Below are 14,274 nucleotides of genomic sequence, written 5' to 3' on the forward strand. Positions count from 1 at the left end.
TGTTTGGTTAAAGAGCAATTGCTGAACGGCAAGTGGACAAACAACACAAGACAGCCTCATTCACTTCTTCTGCAGCTGACTTGAGCCTCGAGCGGCACCGCCTATGAGACGCAAAAACCAATCACAGCCGACAGAGTGAGTGAACTTTCTCGGACGAAAAAAACTGGGCAAAATGGCAAACGGCGCTGGCTGACTCTGAAGCTTCCCCACCCTCATCCGTACCTTGTGGAAGCCGAGCAGCAGCCGTCGACTTCGCCGACTTGTTGTTTGGCTTCCTCTTCTGCGAGTTTCTTGGCCCTCACTTCCTCTTGACGCTGTTGTAGCGAGTTTCTTGGCCCTCACTTCCTCTTGACGCTGTTGTAGCAAGCCAAAAAAATTCATTGCAAAATCACACCCCGTTGAAGTTTACATTGAGATTTCGTTCGAGATTGCGCGCGTCATCCCGACATTTCTCAGAGAGTTGCGTTCGACGTTACCTTTGCCAGTTCGAGCTGTTTTGCAGCTGTGATTGCTTGATGTTGTTCTTGTTGTCGCTTCCGCGCTTCGTGAAACTTGTCAACATCTAAGTCCAAATGAAAGGCAGTTGGCACACAAAGGGTCCAACGTAAGCAACACTCAATCGTGAATGAGCGGCCGATTCTGCCCAAATCGCGTGCTTTCCAGTCAAACAAACACGCCACCACACACTCACCAATGACTTGCTGGACATGCGTGACTTGGCGTTCGGCCATGAAGCGCTGGGCGGCGCGGAAGGCAAAGTACGCCAAGAAGCCAGCGAGCACGACAAAGTACCCGTAATGCTCGAGGAAGCTCACCACTAGCCGAATCATCACACCATGCCCACATCACCAGAGTATTATCAGATGGTAAGAGACAGAAAAAAAACGCCAATCGTAAAAGAAGGATGGCGACAATGGACAAGCTGAGCTGTTTGAACCAAAAAACAAAAAAAAAAACTCAGACAATTCGTACGGTTGCTGAACGCTTGCTTGATGAACGAAACCTCGACGTAGGTTGTTTCGTAGCGCTGCGAGTAATGGTTCTCTTCGTAGTCACGGTGGGGGTGCTGCATTGGTATTTCAAAAGTGGACGGCGAATTTGGAACGGCGAATTTGGAACAAAAGCAGGAAGAAGACTGAAGGTAATTTTGATCTCTTTTCTTCAAGAAGGGTCAGTCATCTCAACGTTTCAACATGCAAGGTTTCATCACATCAACGGGGGTGTAGTACATCCGCACGAAAGGGGTTTTGGTGCTCAACGGGGTCATTCAAACAGTCGCAACAACAACAACGACAACCACAAAAGGCTTGGCTGGCGAGATTACGCGTGCAGTCCAAGCAGAACCATGCCATTGGTAAGTGAAGGCGATGAGCTGTGGGCTTGTTCTTGCTGAACTCGAGTGAGCTGGTGTCAAGCCAAATGGGGGTGGGGGAAAGAAAGGGAAAGAGGTGAGCTGAAAGAAAACCGGGAGCGAACAGGTCGAACAAGAATTGCGACAACAACAACAACAACAACAACAAAAAAAAGCCTCACCAAGTCGACGCGAGACTGAAGGAAGGAGCGGATCACGGCTCCTGCGTCGTGTTGGGCCAAGGGATCGCGTTGGGCGAGCGAGGCGAACGACAGCTTGGAGTACTGAGCGTGGTACTCTGTGACAAGCTCCATTTCTTCAGGGGCCTTTTCATTGCGATTGACGCCGGCATCTGCGCCATACAGCTCCAGGAGCGTCTTCATGGCAGCAACCCTGATACGCGAGAAAAATACCACAAACGAAAAAAAGCAAAAAACAAACAAACAAACCAACCAACCACCAAAACACGTCAGCACGCTGACAGGCAGCACACAACCCCTCGTCACACGAGATTGCATTACCAGGACTCGGGTTCAGACACAAGAGGTGCAAACTCGCTCAACAGCTTGGCCAGGCCAAATGCGACAGTCTTGCGTTCAATCTGTCCCTGGACGTTGTTGCTCTCGGGAATGTAGAGGCTGGTGACAACCATGCCGACCAAGCTACAAAGAAGCACGCAAGCAAACAGTTATGAAGGGTTGGAACCAACCGAACGAAAAAAACAACAACAACAACAAAACACACACACACACACACACACACACACACACACACACACACACACACACACACACACACACACACACACACACACACACACACACACACACACACACACACACACACACACACACACACACACACACACACACACACACACACACACACACACACACACACACACACACACACACACACACACACACACACACACACAAAACAAAACAAAAAACCAAACAACCCACAACCCCCTTCGCAATTCTTACTTGTCTTGGATGGCAGAGACGGTCGAAACAAAGGTCTCGGTGCCGTGAAGCCCAATGAGCAGCGAGTTGAACACCAAAAATTCTCGCACAAACGAAGCCGTCTTGCTGCGCATGAGGCGCTCAAAGAGCAGCGAGTAGATTTGAGTCAGCGAGGGCAACCAGACAGACCTGAGATACAAGTGACAGAATGACAGAACGAATGAGGTTGGACAAACTACGGCGGATCCGACAAAAAACAAAAACAACCAGACAAACAAACAAACAAAACAAACAAAAACAACCAGACCAACAAAAAAAACACCACGGCTCCTTACGTGGGGAGGAACTCAATCACAGCAGAGAGCAAACGGAAACCCTCGGTATCGAACGATTTCGAAGCAATCAAACGCTGGAAGACGCCGAGCACTGGCATAATCTGCTCAGAAACACGGTCGGGGCACTTGGAAATGAAGCCAACCAGGCAGCGGTTGACAGCTGGAATGTTGCCTATTCGAACCAACAGCCACCATTTCAAAAAATGTTAGCAAATCATCGTTGCATAGAGCGCAAGAAAAAATCCGCCTGCCTCCATGGACAATGCAACGTGCCTTGGTTCTCCCACAGCGGCGGCGCAACAATGCCAGGAAGAAGCTCGATGAACGCATCGCTGATCGGCTGAGGATGCAGGTCCAGCAAAAGAGCCAGAATCTGGAACACGTAGGGGATGATGTCTACGCCATCGAAGACACAATGCAAAAGTTGTAAGCACCCGTGCCTTTAGGACACAACTCTGTAAATGTTGGTACTTCACCTTCGACAAAGTTGCCCAACACTTCACGGAAGGGAGGGAAGACGACATCAGCAAATGCGCGAACGTTGTTTGGGTCGGGACCGCAAGTGTTGCGGATGGCGGCCGCGAGTGACTCAAAGAGGTAGTGGGCAAAGAGCGGACGGTTGACGGACTTTGAAATGGCCACAATCATCTCGCCCAGGCGCGAGACAATGATGACCATGCTGCTCAAAAGATCGTCCTTGGCAATGTGAATGACGCGCATCAGTGCTGTCCAAGGCACACACGAACAATGGTGAGTGAACATTGTGTGTTTCAAGTTGATCGGTGTCATTGTTGGTATCAAAAAAAAAAAAAAAAAAAAAAAGAAAAAAAAGTGAGCTACCTCGCATCAAAAACTCGCTCGTGCTACCCGACTCTGTCGCCAGCATCTCAAAGATGTTCTGGAGTGCAGATTGAAGATGGGGTTGCAGAGCCTCGCGGTGCAGACTATTCGCCAACAAACAAAAAGAGTGACAATGAGTACGCAGTCAGGCGCTTTTACAGTGAATATCCCCAAACTAAAATGGATAGAAAGGACAAAAAGGACAAAAAGGACAAAAACAAAAGACTTACACGCCAGAGAAGAGAATGCGCTCAAAGCACACTGCGGCGTAGCTGTAAACAACAACGCTTTCGTTCTTGATGAGGACGAGAATGGTGGGAACAATTTCACGAACCATGCTGTCCAGCTGTAACCAAAAGAAAAAAAAGAAAAAAAAAAGCAGAGTTGTTGGATTTAAATTCAAGCCCGCAACAAGCCAAAGTACCCACTCCACATCCATGCGCGATCAGTCAAGTGCATACCTGCTTGCGGAAGCTAACAACAAACTTGAGTGCGTTCGCAACAAGCACAGGATGCACTCCAGCAGTGGTCAAGTCGGGCAGGACATGCTGTGCAAAGAATGAGGGCACATCGCTCAGAGGGCTCACAATGGTCGCACCATGCTACCGGCGGCAAGAAGCAGCGAAAAGTCAAGCGAGTCAGTCAAATGAAGGTGTAAGCATCGCCGACTCCAATCACCACAAAACATACATCGACGGTAGAGCCTTGGACCGAAATGGACAGGTAAGCGTAGACAGCAGCGTCCTTGTTGAGCCAGTTTTGCGCGGGATTCGAGGCATAGCTGTTGATCATTTGCGAAATGAACTGCATCATGTACGTGTGCACAGTCTCGCCATACGCGGTGACGACGACGCGAAGCAGCTCACTGGCCGAGCGGCGTGGGCTAGCAGCATCTGCGCGGGGGGAGGGGTGCCAACAAGCAGCACAATAACAATGCATCAGCAACAACCAGACCAACTGTGCAAACAAGCCACAGCGAAGCTTGCTCAAAAACACGTACCCGATCCTTCGAAATCGTGAAGGATGAATTCCAAAGGCTCATGCTGGAACTTTTCAATATCAAGCTCTGTCCCAAAGAAAATACGAGCACGGTGAGAGCCCGTTGCTCACAATTAAGCTTGTTTGACCCCCCCCCCAAAACAAAACAAAACAAAAAAAAACAAAAAAAAAAAAACATACCACGCAGACGCATCGATGGGATAATGATGTGCTCGCAAACTTGAGCGAGAATTGGCTGGAACTCGGCTGTCAGGCTTGGCACGCCGACGACATTCTTGAAGAAGGCAATGCCTTGGCTCACAAGCTGCAGAGAGCAAAGAGCACATTACAAACGCAGTGAGTATGACAGTTTCACCGTGATGGAGTTGAGCGTGACACCAAAAAGAAGAACCAGAGCACCGCTCACCTCGTCGTTCTTGAGCTCGGGGGTCAGGGTCGAGAGCACTTCCCAAGTTGCTGTGATAAAGGTGGGCGCCAAGGGAGTGAAGGATTCTTCGCCGTTCTTGACATAGTGTGTGACGTTCGTGAAAATCTGAGCCTTCAGTTCTTCCAAGGGGCTGGCTTCATCCTCCTGCCAACAAATGAAAAGAAACAAAAAAAAACAAATGCATGTAGCCAGGCATTGAGTGCTCACACACACAAATACTCACAAAAGCAACACCCCCCGCAACACACACGCATTACAGACAACAACAACACCACCACTAAAGAGAAACTGGCCTACTCACATCGTCGGAACCGTACACTTGAGTGTTGAAGGCAAGCTGATCGCGGAAGAGAGTCATCCATTCCGACATGTGATCTTCAAAGTACTCGGGCAGATCGAGGTAGTTGAGCACATACCAGACACGCGAAATGTCGCGCAGCAGCGTAATGATTGGCAGGAGAGCTGCGCGGGAGGCGCCGGCAGCGATCGAGTTGGTCGCGGCAACGTGGATGCGTGTTGCCAGTGTGAGCAGCGGCTGGGCCATGTGATCGACCACGTACTTGAACTCTTGGGAGAGCTCTGGGCATGCCAGTTCCGACTTGTAGTGCTCGCACAAGCGGTCGACGAGCGTGATGAGCATGGAGAGCACGACAATGTCCTCCGACTGGTTGAGCAGCTCCACAACGGCGGGCAGCAGCTGCGGCCAGTTGTCTGGAAAGTCGACCCACGCGACCAGGCCGATGGCCTCGACGAGTTGCGCCTGAACGCGCGACGGAGTGGCCATGGCGGCGTTGAGCAGCGACGTCTTGATGACCTCGCGGTCGGCGTCGGCGATGAGTGAGACCGTTTCGACCTGCACGTCCCAGTTCTTGCGGATGCAGTTCTTGAGCTGGATGGCTGCTGCCTGTGCAATGCCAGGCGCTGCGTCATACTGCGTCGCTGCAATCTGCAACAGCGTCGGGCAGAATCCGGGCTGCGACTCGTTCTGCTGAAGCACTTGAGTGCCTGTGTTTCAAAAAAACCAATGGAAAATTCAACCAAACTGTGAGTTTTTTTTTTTTTTTTTTTTTTTTTTTTTTTTTTTTTTTTGCCATGCGTTTTGATATTGAAACAAGAAAAAGTAAAAAAAAAGAAAAAAAGAAAAAAAAAAAAAGTAAAGTTGCTTTTGTGTGCGTTTCAGGCGACCGGCGCGGCACACTGCTCGGTGCGATTGGCAATGAACGATGAAGGTGGTGATGTTTGAAGTCGTGCGGGAGAGGAGGAGGAGGAAGGAAAGGGATGGATGGAGCGACACAGAAGCGAACGCAACGGAAAAAAACACTCAAAATACAAAGAGAAACCGTTTCAAAAAAGTCGTTGTCAGTTCGTTTGCAATCAAGCACACGACGAACGCTGCAACAATGATAGCACGTCAACAAGGCGACGGCGTTCATTCAATGGGACCAGATCCAAAAACCGACATGCATCGGCACGCAGCGTGAACACGCCAGTGTAATAAAAAACATGAACAAAAACAGCTGGTCAACCAATGCAACGGTTTTGAAACACTCGTCCGCCTGTACCTTCAGCGACGGTTTCCCGCTGCAGAATCATCTGAAGCGCCTGCGCCACAATATCAGCGAGCGACATTGCTGTGTTTGATGTTGGAGTGGAGGAGATGGAGAAGGAAGGAAAAAAGACCGAAAATAGGAGGAGAACTGAACTGAGCTGAAGCCGATTTTGGGCATTGTCACAGTGGAAGGGAAGAGACACGCGTTGTAAATGACGAGTCACAGCAACACAGACAAAACAAGACAAACAATGGTGGTACATGCATAAACACAAAGAAACACTACTTGACCCGAACGAAGAATCAAGACAGGTGGAACGCGCCTTGGCCTTCATTGATGGCAAAGCGGAGACGCTTTTCGAGCACTTCGCGAGAGGAGTAGTCTGGCAGCTTCAAATAGTTGACGCACGTCATGACTGATGGCAGGTAGTCGTCTGCCGTAAGCGGAGCATCCGGGGTTTTGCGCACGATGGTGAGTGGAGGGTTGAGCGCTTGCAGGCCTGTGTGACCACCGAGCAAACAACGAAATCAGTCAGAACACGTATCAAACACAGCACAGCACGTGTCAGGCTGAATAAAAAACATACCGCCAACTGGCAGACTGGAGCTGCCGGTAACAAACTGCAAAAATTTGCTCTGGTCTTGCGGGGTAAAGTCTGACAAGACGTCAAACAAGAGCTGCACAGCCCGGCTCGTAATGACAAAGCCGTGATCGGGTTTGCAGCTTTCCATGAGAGCTGAGGAACACACAAAACAAAAGATGGAATGTGAGTACTTCCAGAATCCCACGCAACAATCCGCAAAAAAAAGGACTGTTATTCATTGCCCAGATGAGCACAACTACTCACTCTTCTTGTCCCAAGGCTCGGTACGCGCGCCGTTGATCAACAGGTGAAGCTCTGCCGGGCTAAAGTAGGCCAAGCTGGAAACCTCAAACACAACGGCAAAGCCCGTGCGGAAGGCCTCGAGCTGTCGAGCGATACCCGTGTTGAGGATCATATCTTCAACGAGCTGTTCGCCACAATAGAGCCGAAAACACACAGTCGCAAAGTCAACACACACAACAAAAATGAGTATTCAACTCTAAAACCAACCTTTTCGTTCGCACACCTAACAGAAAAAAACAACCGCAGAGCAGGGTCTGTCGTCCACTCACCGAAATATACTCGTCGAGGTTACCAAGAGTCACGGCAATATCACCACCATTGGGCTTGAGCTCAATGTCGGGAGCACCGGGAAGAGTAAAGTCGAGACACAGGTCTTCGAGGGTGGCGCCATCGACAGTGAGCAATGCCATCGCTTCAGCGTGCTGAGCAGGTGACACTGCCGCTGCGTGGACAACGGCACGGTGAGCGCGACTCAGTGCACGAAGTTTGTCGAGAGACTGCGCAAGTGCCGGGTCAACGATAGCCACATCCGAAGGAAGGAGCGGCTGACCGAGAACAGCCTTGTAAAACACCTCACTGAATGGCAGATTGACAATGCGGAAATCAAACAGCGCCTTTGCGACAAAGCGACCAAGCGTGTCAAACAGCTTGGTTTGTGTTTTCACTGCGGCGTCTGAGGCTGACAGAGAGGGCGCGATCGGCCTCGGGAAGAGACCGTTGGCCGCCCAGACGTGTTTGGGGCCAAGAGAACTGCCGCGATCAGACGCACCCTCACCCTCACTTGTCTCGACGAGCGAGGCGGCCGAAAGCAAACTTTCAAACTGCACCTCGCCAGACGCATCAGACTCAGCTGGCTTGGCCGCAGTTGTCGCTGATGGCAGGCTAAAGTCGCGACGCCACATGTTGAGCTCGACACGACGGAAGGCCAGCGACACGGACGAGTAAAACTCGAGGGTAGGGCCGAGTCCGGTGCCCGCTTCGTTAAAGTATTCCACTTCCAGCAAGGACTTGGAGTTGGCATACGACTCCATCACCTTGACCGCCGAATCCAGCATGCGCGCACGTGCGATGCGGACCTTGGTTCTCGAGATGCGGCCAATGCGGAAGTCATTGTCGCGATTGCCTCCTGCGCCCTGTCGGCCACGGCCATCGGCACCCACAGCTGCTGAGCTCTGCGCAATCTGCTGGAAACGCATCAAGGCGCGCGAAATGCCAAAGGACGTCGAGTAAAAGAAGGTCTGCCGCGCCTCAAAGGGAAAGAGGAAGGTGGCGGCCCTGCACAACTCGCCACACCAGTGCGGAAGAGTCGAGCTGAACAGCACGAACGGATCTTGCAGCTGGCGCATGAGCTTGGCTGTGAGCTTGGTGTTGGAAAACTCTTGAGCCGGCAGCGGGGCAATGGACTGCGGGACAAGACCCAGTAAGCCATCGCTCGTGCTCTGCGGCGGATGCAGGATTTTCCCAATAGCAGCCGTCAGTGCAGTCGCACCCTCTTCGGCCGATGCATCGGTCATTCCAGCGACCGAACGCGCCGCAACTTGGGCAATGCGGTTGATGTTCGCCTGATAGATGCCACGGAAGCCGCTGTTGATGGCATGCAACGCTCGAAGCAGCGCGAGCGCGTCGCTGACGTTGGCTTCTTCGTCCTCCAACTCGCACGGAAGGGCCATGGCCAGGCTCTGGAGTGTGGTTTGGATTTCAAGAGAATCCCAATCGTCAGCTGGATCCGAGGCCACCACCGAGCTCGAGACAGTCAGCGGAATGGCGTATGTCGAGGTGCGCACCAACGCGCCGCTCGCCACTGCCGCCGACTCTTGCCTGGACGGCGCCAGAGCTGCAGCACGGACATCGCGCAGCCCATAAGTGAAGGTGAGAATGCCTCCCATCAACCGCGATCGCACATGTGGATGCGAGGCTGACGTCGACGAAGATGACGAGCTGGCACTTTCTTGGTGAGCGTGCTGGGCACCAAAACGTTGGATGGCCTGGAAGATGGACATGCTACGACTAAGCTCGTGGCCGTTCAGGAAGATGCACAGAGATTCGGGCGAGAGTTTCGGCAAGGGTTGGCTGCTCGGTGAGGGCGATGCCGACGACGGCTCGCTGGTGCTTGCAGACACACTGCTGCCAGTCGTACCGCTGGGGTGCGAGAGGGACCGACTCGGGGATGCAGAGTGGGATGGATGCTTGGCGCCACTCTTGGAGACTTCCGACGAGAGACTGCGTGCGGCACGCAGCGCTCGGCCACCCTTTTCCTTGTCCTTGTCGGACGAAGATGTCTTGTCGGAAGAAGACGTCTTGCGGGCCTGCCCAAAGAAGGACGGCGCAGAATCGGGAAGTTGCACATCAGCAGACTGGTCAGGATGAGGGTCTGACACACCATCATCATCCACCTCCATGTCCATGTCGACGTCGAGCAGTTCGCCACTGAGCGAGTCATCGCCGTCTTCGTCCTCCTGCGCATCGTCATGTTCGTCGTCGTCATGGTCCTCGCACTTGTCATGCTCGTCTTCATACTCGTCGTCGTCATCCTCCTCGTCACCGCCGGCGTCAAGCACGGGCTGCTCTTGGTTGCTGTCCTCGTCAACGAGCATGGGATCGCTCTGAGAGGACTCGGAAGGTTGCTTTCGGCGGCGCGAAAATGGCGAGGGGGTCGAACTCGAAGGCGACGCACGACCAGTAGCAGGGCCACGACCCATCGGGGAAGCAGGCTTTTGCGCTTGCTGCTGCTGCTGCTGCTGCTGTTCTTGTTCGCGGCTCTCCTTTGCCAATTGCTCGGCTGAGAGCTGGATGCGGGGCCAAAGGAACTCTTCGACAGCTTGGACTGTGGCAAGCGGCTCGAGGAGCACAAGGTTGGAAGAAAAGTCGCCCAAGCGGCGCTCGTCGGGTTGTTTGGACAGTCGGATCTTCACTGGTTGAGACAGGTATTTGAGCCCAGCGCGAAGGCTGGCAACCATGCCGCCCGATGCGCCATTATCACCGCTGCTACTACTACTGCTGTTGCTGGCCGAGGCGCTTCCGGCTGCTGCAGCCTCTGAAGCGAAGGCTTCGCTGACGACCATACGGAAGCGCTCCTGCATGTTGAGTGCGCCTTGCACTTTCTGGACGAGGGCCATCAAGCCCGGCTCTCCGTACCCGGCTGGTGCGGCGGCGCTAGCGCCAGCATCATCCGTCACCATTGGTGTTGCGCCTCCGTCGACAGCGTCCGGCAGCGCAGGTCTGACCAGGAAAATGTCGCAAAAGTTGGCCAGGCGCTGGGTGTGCGGAACACACAGTTTTCGGGAGGCAAGGTAGCGGAGCAAGCTGGTCACGAGGCGACTGTTGTGCAACTCAAAGGCCGAGACGTTGACCTTGCGATCTACAAGGATGCCGCGAATGTCCCGAAGAGTAGAGAGATCGTGTGCGTTGGCTTCTCGAATGCGCTGCGACGTCAGGCCGGTGGCCACGACCTCCGCCCGCTGCTGTGCATCTGATGCGGACGAGGTGGTTGCGGCACCGTCGCCCGAGAACGGCTCTTTACCGAGCTGCTCTGCCAATGCCTGTAGCCGATTGAGGACTTGCGAGGACGCAGACGACGTTGCGCTGTGTTGTAGCTCGGAGGAGGCGTCAAAGTAGCGCTCAATGACCTGTTGTGCGCGGAGTTGGATAAACCCAGCAAATTGCGGCGACCGACCTGACGCAGCAGCAGGGGTACGGCTGCTGCTGCTGCTGCTGCTGCTGCCGGGTCGAGCCGGGCTTTCCGCAGAAGCTTTGCCAGCAGCTGGGGTCGAGGGCGAGGCAGGCAGGGTCGGCACCGGGGCGAGCGAAGGAGGAGGTGCGGCAGCAGCAGCAGCAGCGGCTTCAGAGCTGGACGTCGAGGTACGAGGAGACTTTGAAGGAGCGTATCGGGAGGATTTTCGCGAAGGTTCCGCGGTGGTTGTCGACTCACCAGCAGGCGTGGTGGCTGCCGCGGTCTTGAACTTGTCGCTCGAACGGCGATTGAGCGTCGGCGTACTGAAGGGAGAATCCGTCCGAGACTCGTGCTTTCCACCAGTCGACGCCAACCGCTGCATTTCGTGCACCACACCCTCGCGACGGAAATACACGGAAAAGATGGTGGGCATCTTCTCCATCAGAATGGTTGCCATCCGAAGTCCGTCGACCACAAGCAAATCGTCCTCTGCCGCAAGCCGACCCGCGATAAAGGAAGAAATGGCCAAATCACGCAACAACTCGACCAGCACAGGCGCCGGAGCAAAGAAAACAATTTTGAGGATGGCGGAGAGGCAGAGGCGGCGAACAAGCGTGCTCACAGAGGCCAGATAGGCGTCGAGCAGCGTTGCCAGCAACGACTCGCCGATGGATGTGATGAGCTCTGGATGTTGAGTGTAAAGTACAGTGCGCGGGTCCAACTCTGTCGTTGCGTTGGCGGTCGCAGAGGAGGTTGATGTGGACGAGGCTTCTGGCTCCTCTTCCTCCAGAGCAGCGTCCTCAGTGCCGCTGATGCGTCGAATGCGAGGCTCACGACCAAAGGGGCCGCGTTGCAGCATTGCCCTCGCAGCCGAGTCGCGCTGCTTGAGTGGGTCGGCGTCGTCCACGGGCAAGGGAGGAAGCAGTTCGCCAATGAGCGAGAGGATTTCGTAGAGTTGCTCTGCAGGCAGTGTGATTGGCACAGACGACGAAGCGGGGCTCGCGTTTGAGCTGCGGCTCGGAGTGGCGGGCGATCCCGGAGCGGTGGCTGGAGCTGCACTTGCAACGGCACTGCCGGTGGCGAGCATTTGCCGCAGCGAGCTGGCAATCTGCAACTCTTGCAACAGCGTGGCGGCTAAAGCAGGGTCTGCACCGACCAGGGAAGCCAGCATTCGCACAATCATGGTGAAGGTGCCAGAGCTGACGAGCGGCGGCACAGCAGCGATGAGCTGCATCAGGTTCGGGAGCAAGCCGTGCGACACGATGGTTTGTATTTGAGTACGATCGCGGCGCGCATTGTCGATGAGACGCGCGATACACAGACACGCTCGCTCCACGACAATCTTGTCGGGATACTGCAAAAGATTGGTGAGAATTGGAATGGCGTCTTCCACCAGTCCGAACGAGTCGCGCGGAATGCTTCGGCAAATGTTGCTGGCGATGGCCAACGAGCATCGTTGGAGGCTGGTCGAGAAAAAGTCGAGGTACGACAGGACGGCAGAAAGGCCGCCGGCGCGCAAGAGCGCCAGTCCGTGCTCGTGCGAGATCTTTTCGAGAGCCGTGAGCGACTGCTCGGCCAGATCGATAAACTCAATGGTGAGCAGCTTGGCGCAGAGAACAGGCACCACGTTTTGCCGAACAACGTTTGCAATGCTGGCCGGGAGCGCCTCCATCATGTGCGTCAGCGCACGGCACGCCAAAAGCATCATTTCTGGGTTGTGCTCGGCGTTCAACAGCTCGAGCAGTGCAGGAATGGCCGCGTCGACAGGAAACGAGCCAAGCGTTTCCTCCGTCCCCATGGACAACACTTCACACAGCTCGACAAGCGACGTGTACTGCGCGCCTTCATCGCTATAGTCTGTGATTGAGGCAATCAGCGAACGGTAGCGCGAGCCCCGCGTCCCACCACCGTTGTCGCCAGCATTTTGAACGAGGTTGTCGAGATTGGCACCGAGGCGGCGCAACAGGCCCTGCAACGGGTGCTCCGCTGAAACGCCTCCTTCGCCAAAGAGCTCACTGGCGGCGGTTGTGCTACTGGCGTTGGAAGTGTCTGTACTGCTGTTAGTGGTTGTTGTGTTTGTGGCTGTAGTGCTGGTTGTGGTTGTAGTCGTGGTGGTGGTGTTGGTGGCAGCCGCAGAGTCCGAGCTTGTGGGTTTGGCGTCAGATGCAGGCGAGGCTGCAGTTTCGCTTGCTGCTGGCTTGGATGGTTGCTTGGCAGACGGCGGGGACGAATCCATTGGAGAGGCTGAAGATGAACTCAAAGCTCGACGAGGGCTGTGGCGCGAGACTGGCGAAGTGGAGGACGAGGAAGACGACGAAGCAGCGGCAACGGATGAGCGCGAAGCAAGATCTCGAGACGATGTATGCGAGCGGCGGGAACGAGGCGAGTGAGTGTCTGCTGCGGCTACTTCGGCAACGTTATCGTCAGTTAGGCTGGATTGGCGAGCGCGCTTGTTGTGAGCAGCGAGCAACGAAGGGGAGTGAGCTGCAGCGGTGTTGTCAGCGTGATCGGAATGGTCGGCCGGGGCGCGAAGGGGAGACGACGCTGTTCGCTTGCGTGAAGAGCGACGCTGCCGCAACGAAGCCGGGGCCGCCGAGAGGTCGGAAGGAGAGTCGGCGCTAGTGTCGGGCTCAACGACACTTCTCGAGTGTGGAAGAGTGGGTACAGGGACGAGTGAGGCCGCCGGCGAGGTTGAGGTGGTGGACGACTGCTGCAACGACTGCCGAGTCAGGGCACGGGTTGACGGACGCGAGTTGGATGACGAGAGGGAATCGGAGGCAGGAGAAGACGAGGACGACGATGATGGCTTTGACGAATCGGTCCAATCCATACGTCACCAAGGACCACAAACAAATTACAGACGAAAAAAAAAAAGAACAAACAAAGAAACAGCACGACACGCGCCGATGAGGGGGGGGGGTTTGAGGCAGGGATGTGCGCTACACTGCGCCTAACGCGAAAATGTGAGCTCGAAGGCAAGTGGAACAAGGATTGTGCAACCTGAGCTCCTGCTGCAACGCAGGAATGAGATCGTAAGGCAGCAACATGTGAGTGATGAGTGTCCACCATTGCATCAAACAACAAAACAAGGTGGAGACTTACCAGAGAAACAAACAAAAAAACCAAATGAAAAACGCAAGATTGGCTGTTTGGCAGCGAAACAGCAACGACGTTGATCAGGAAGCAAAGAGCTTGAAGTCGAAGCAATAACTCTCGATAGTAGAAAAAAACCAAAGAAATCTGCGTTTTTG

At 54.2% G+C, this 14,274-nt stretch overlaps 2 protein-coding genes across 2 annotated transcripts; both read right to left on the reverse strand.

The window, feature by feature from the left end:
• Positions 1 to 56: 56 nt before the first annotated feature.
• On the reverse strand, positions 57 to 6,546 carry CAOG_08490 (hypothetical protein; the record flags this gene model as incomplete). Its single annotated transcript, XM_011271770.1, has 20 exons — positions 57 to 101; positions 223 to 354; positions 477 to 562; positions 692 to 817; positions 973 to 1,066; positions 1,534 to 1,744; positions 1,873 to 2,013; positions 2,338 to 2,505; positions 2,652 to 2,823; positions 2,913 to 3,047; positions 3,128 to 3,376; positions 3,492 to 3,595; positions 3,722 to 3,837; positions 3,953 to 4,093; positions 4,182 to 4,384; positions 4,492 to 4,557; positions 4,671 to 4,794; positions 4,897 to 5,061; positions 5,219 to 5,922; positions 6,480 to 6,546. 20 exons carry the CDS (start codon positions 6,544 to 6,546, stop codon positions 57 to 59), a joined length of 3,249 nt encoding a protein of 1,082 aa, XP_011270072.1.
• Positions 6,547 to 6,769: 223 nt separating this feature from the next.
• On the reverse strand, positions 6,770 to 13,853 carry CAOG_01239 (thyroid hormone receptor interactor 12; the record flags this gene model as incomplete). Its single annotated transcript, XM_004349709.1, has 4 exons — positions 6,770 to 6,966; positions 7,054 to 7,203; positions 7,315 to 7,477; positions 7,623 to 13,853. The coding sequence occupies 4 exons, from the start codon at positions 13,851 to 13,853 to the stop codon at positions 6,770 to 6,772; spliced, it is 6,741 nt and encodes a 2,246-aa protein (XP_004349759.1).
• Positions 13,854 to 14,274: the final 421 nt, after the last annotated feature.

This window comes from Capsaspora owczarzaki (genome assembly GCF_000151315.2).
Source record: "Capsaspora owczarzaki ATCC 30864 unplaced genomic scaffold supercont2.2, whole genome shotgun sequence".
Taxonomy (NCBI): domain Eukaryota; class Filasterea; order Ministeriida; family Capsasporidae; genus Capsaspora; species Capsaspora owczarzaki.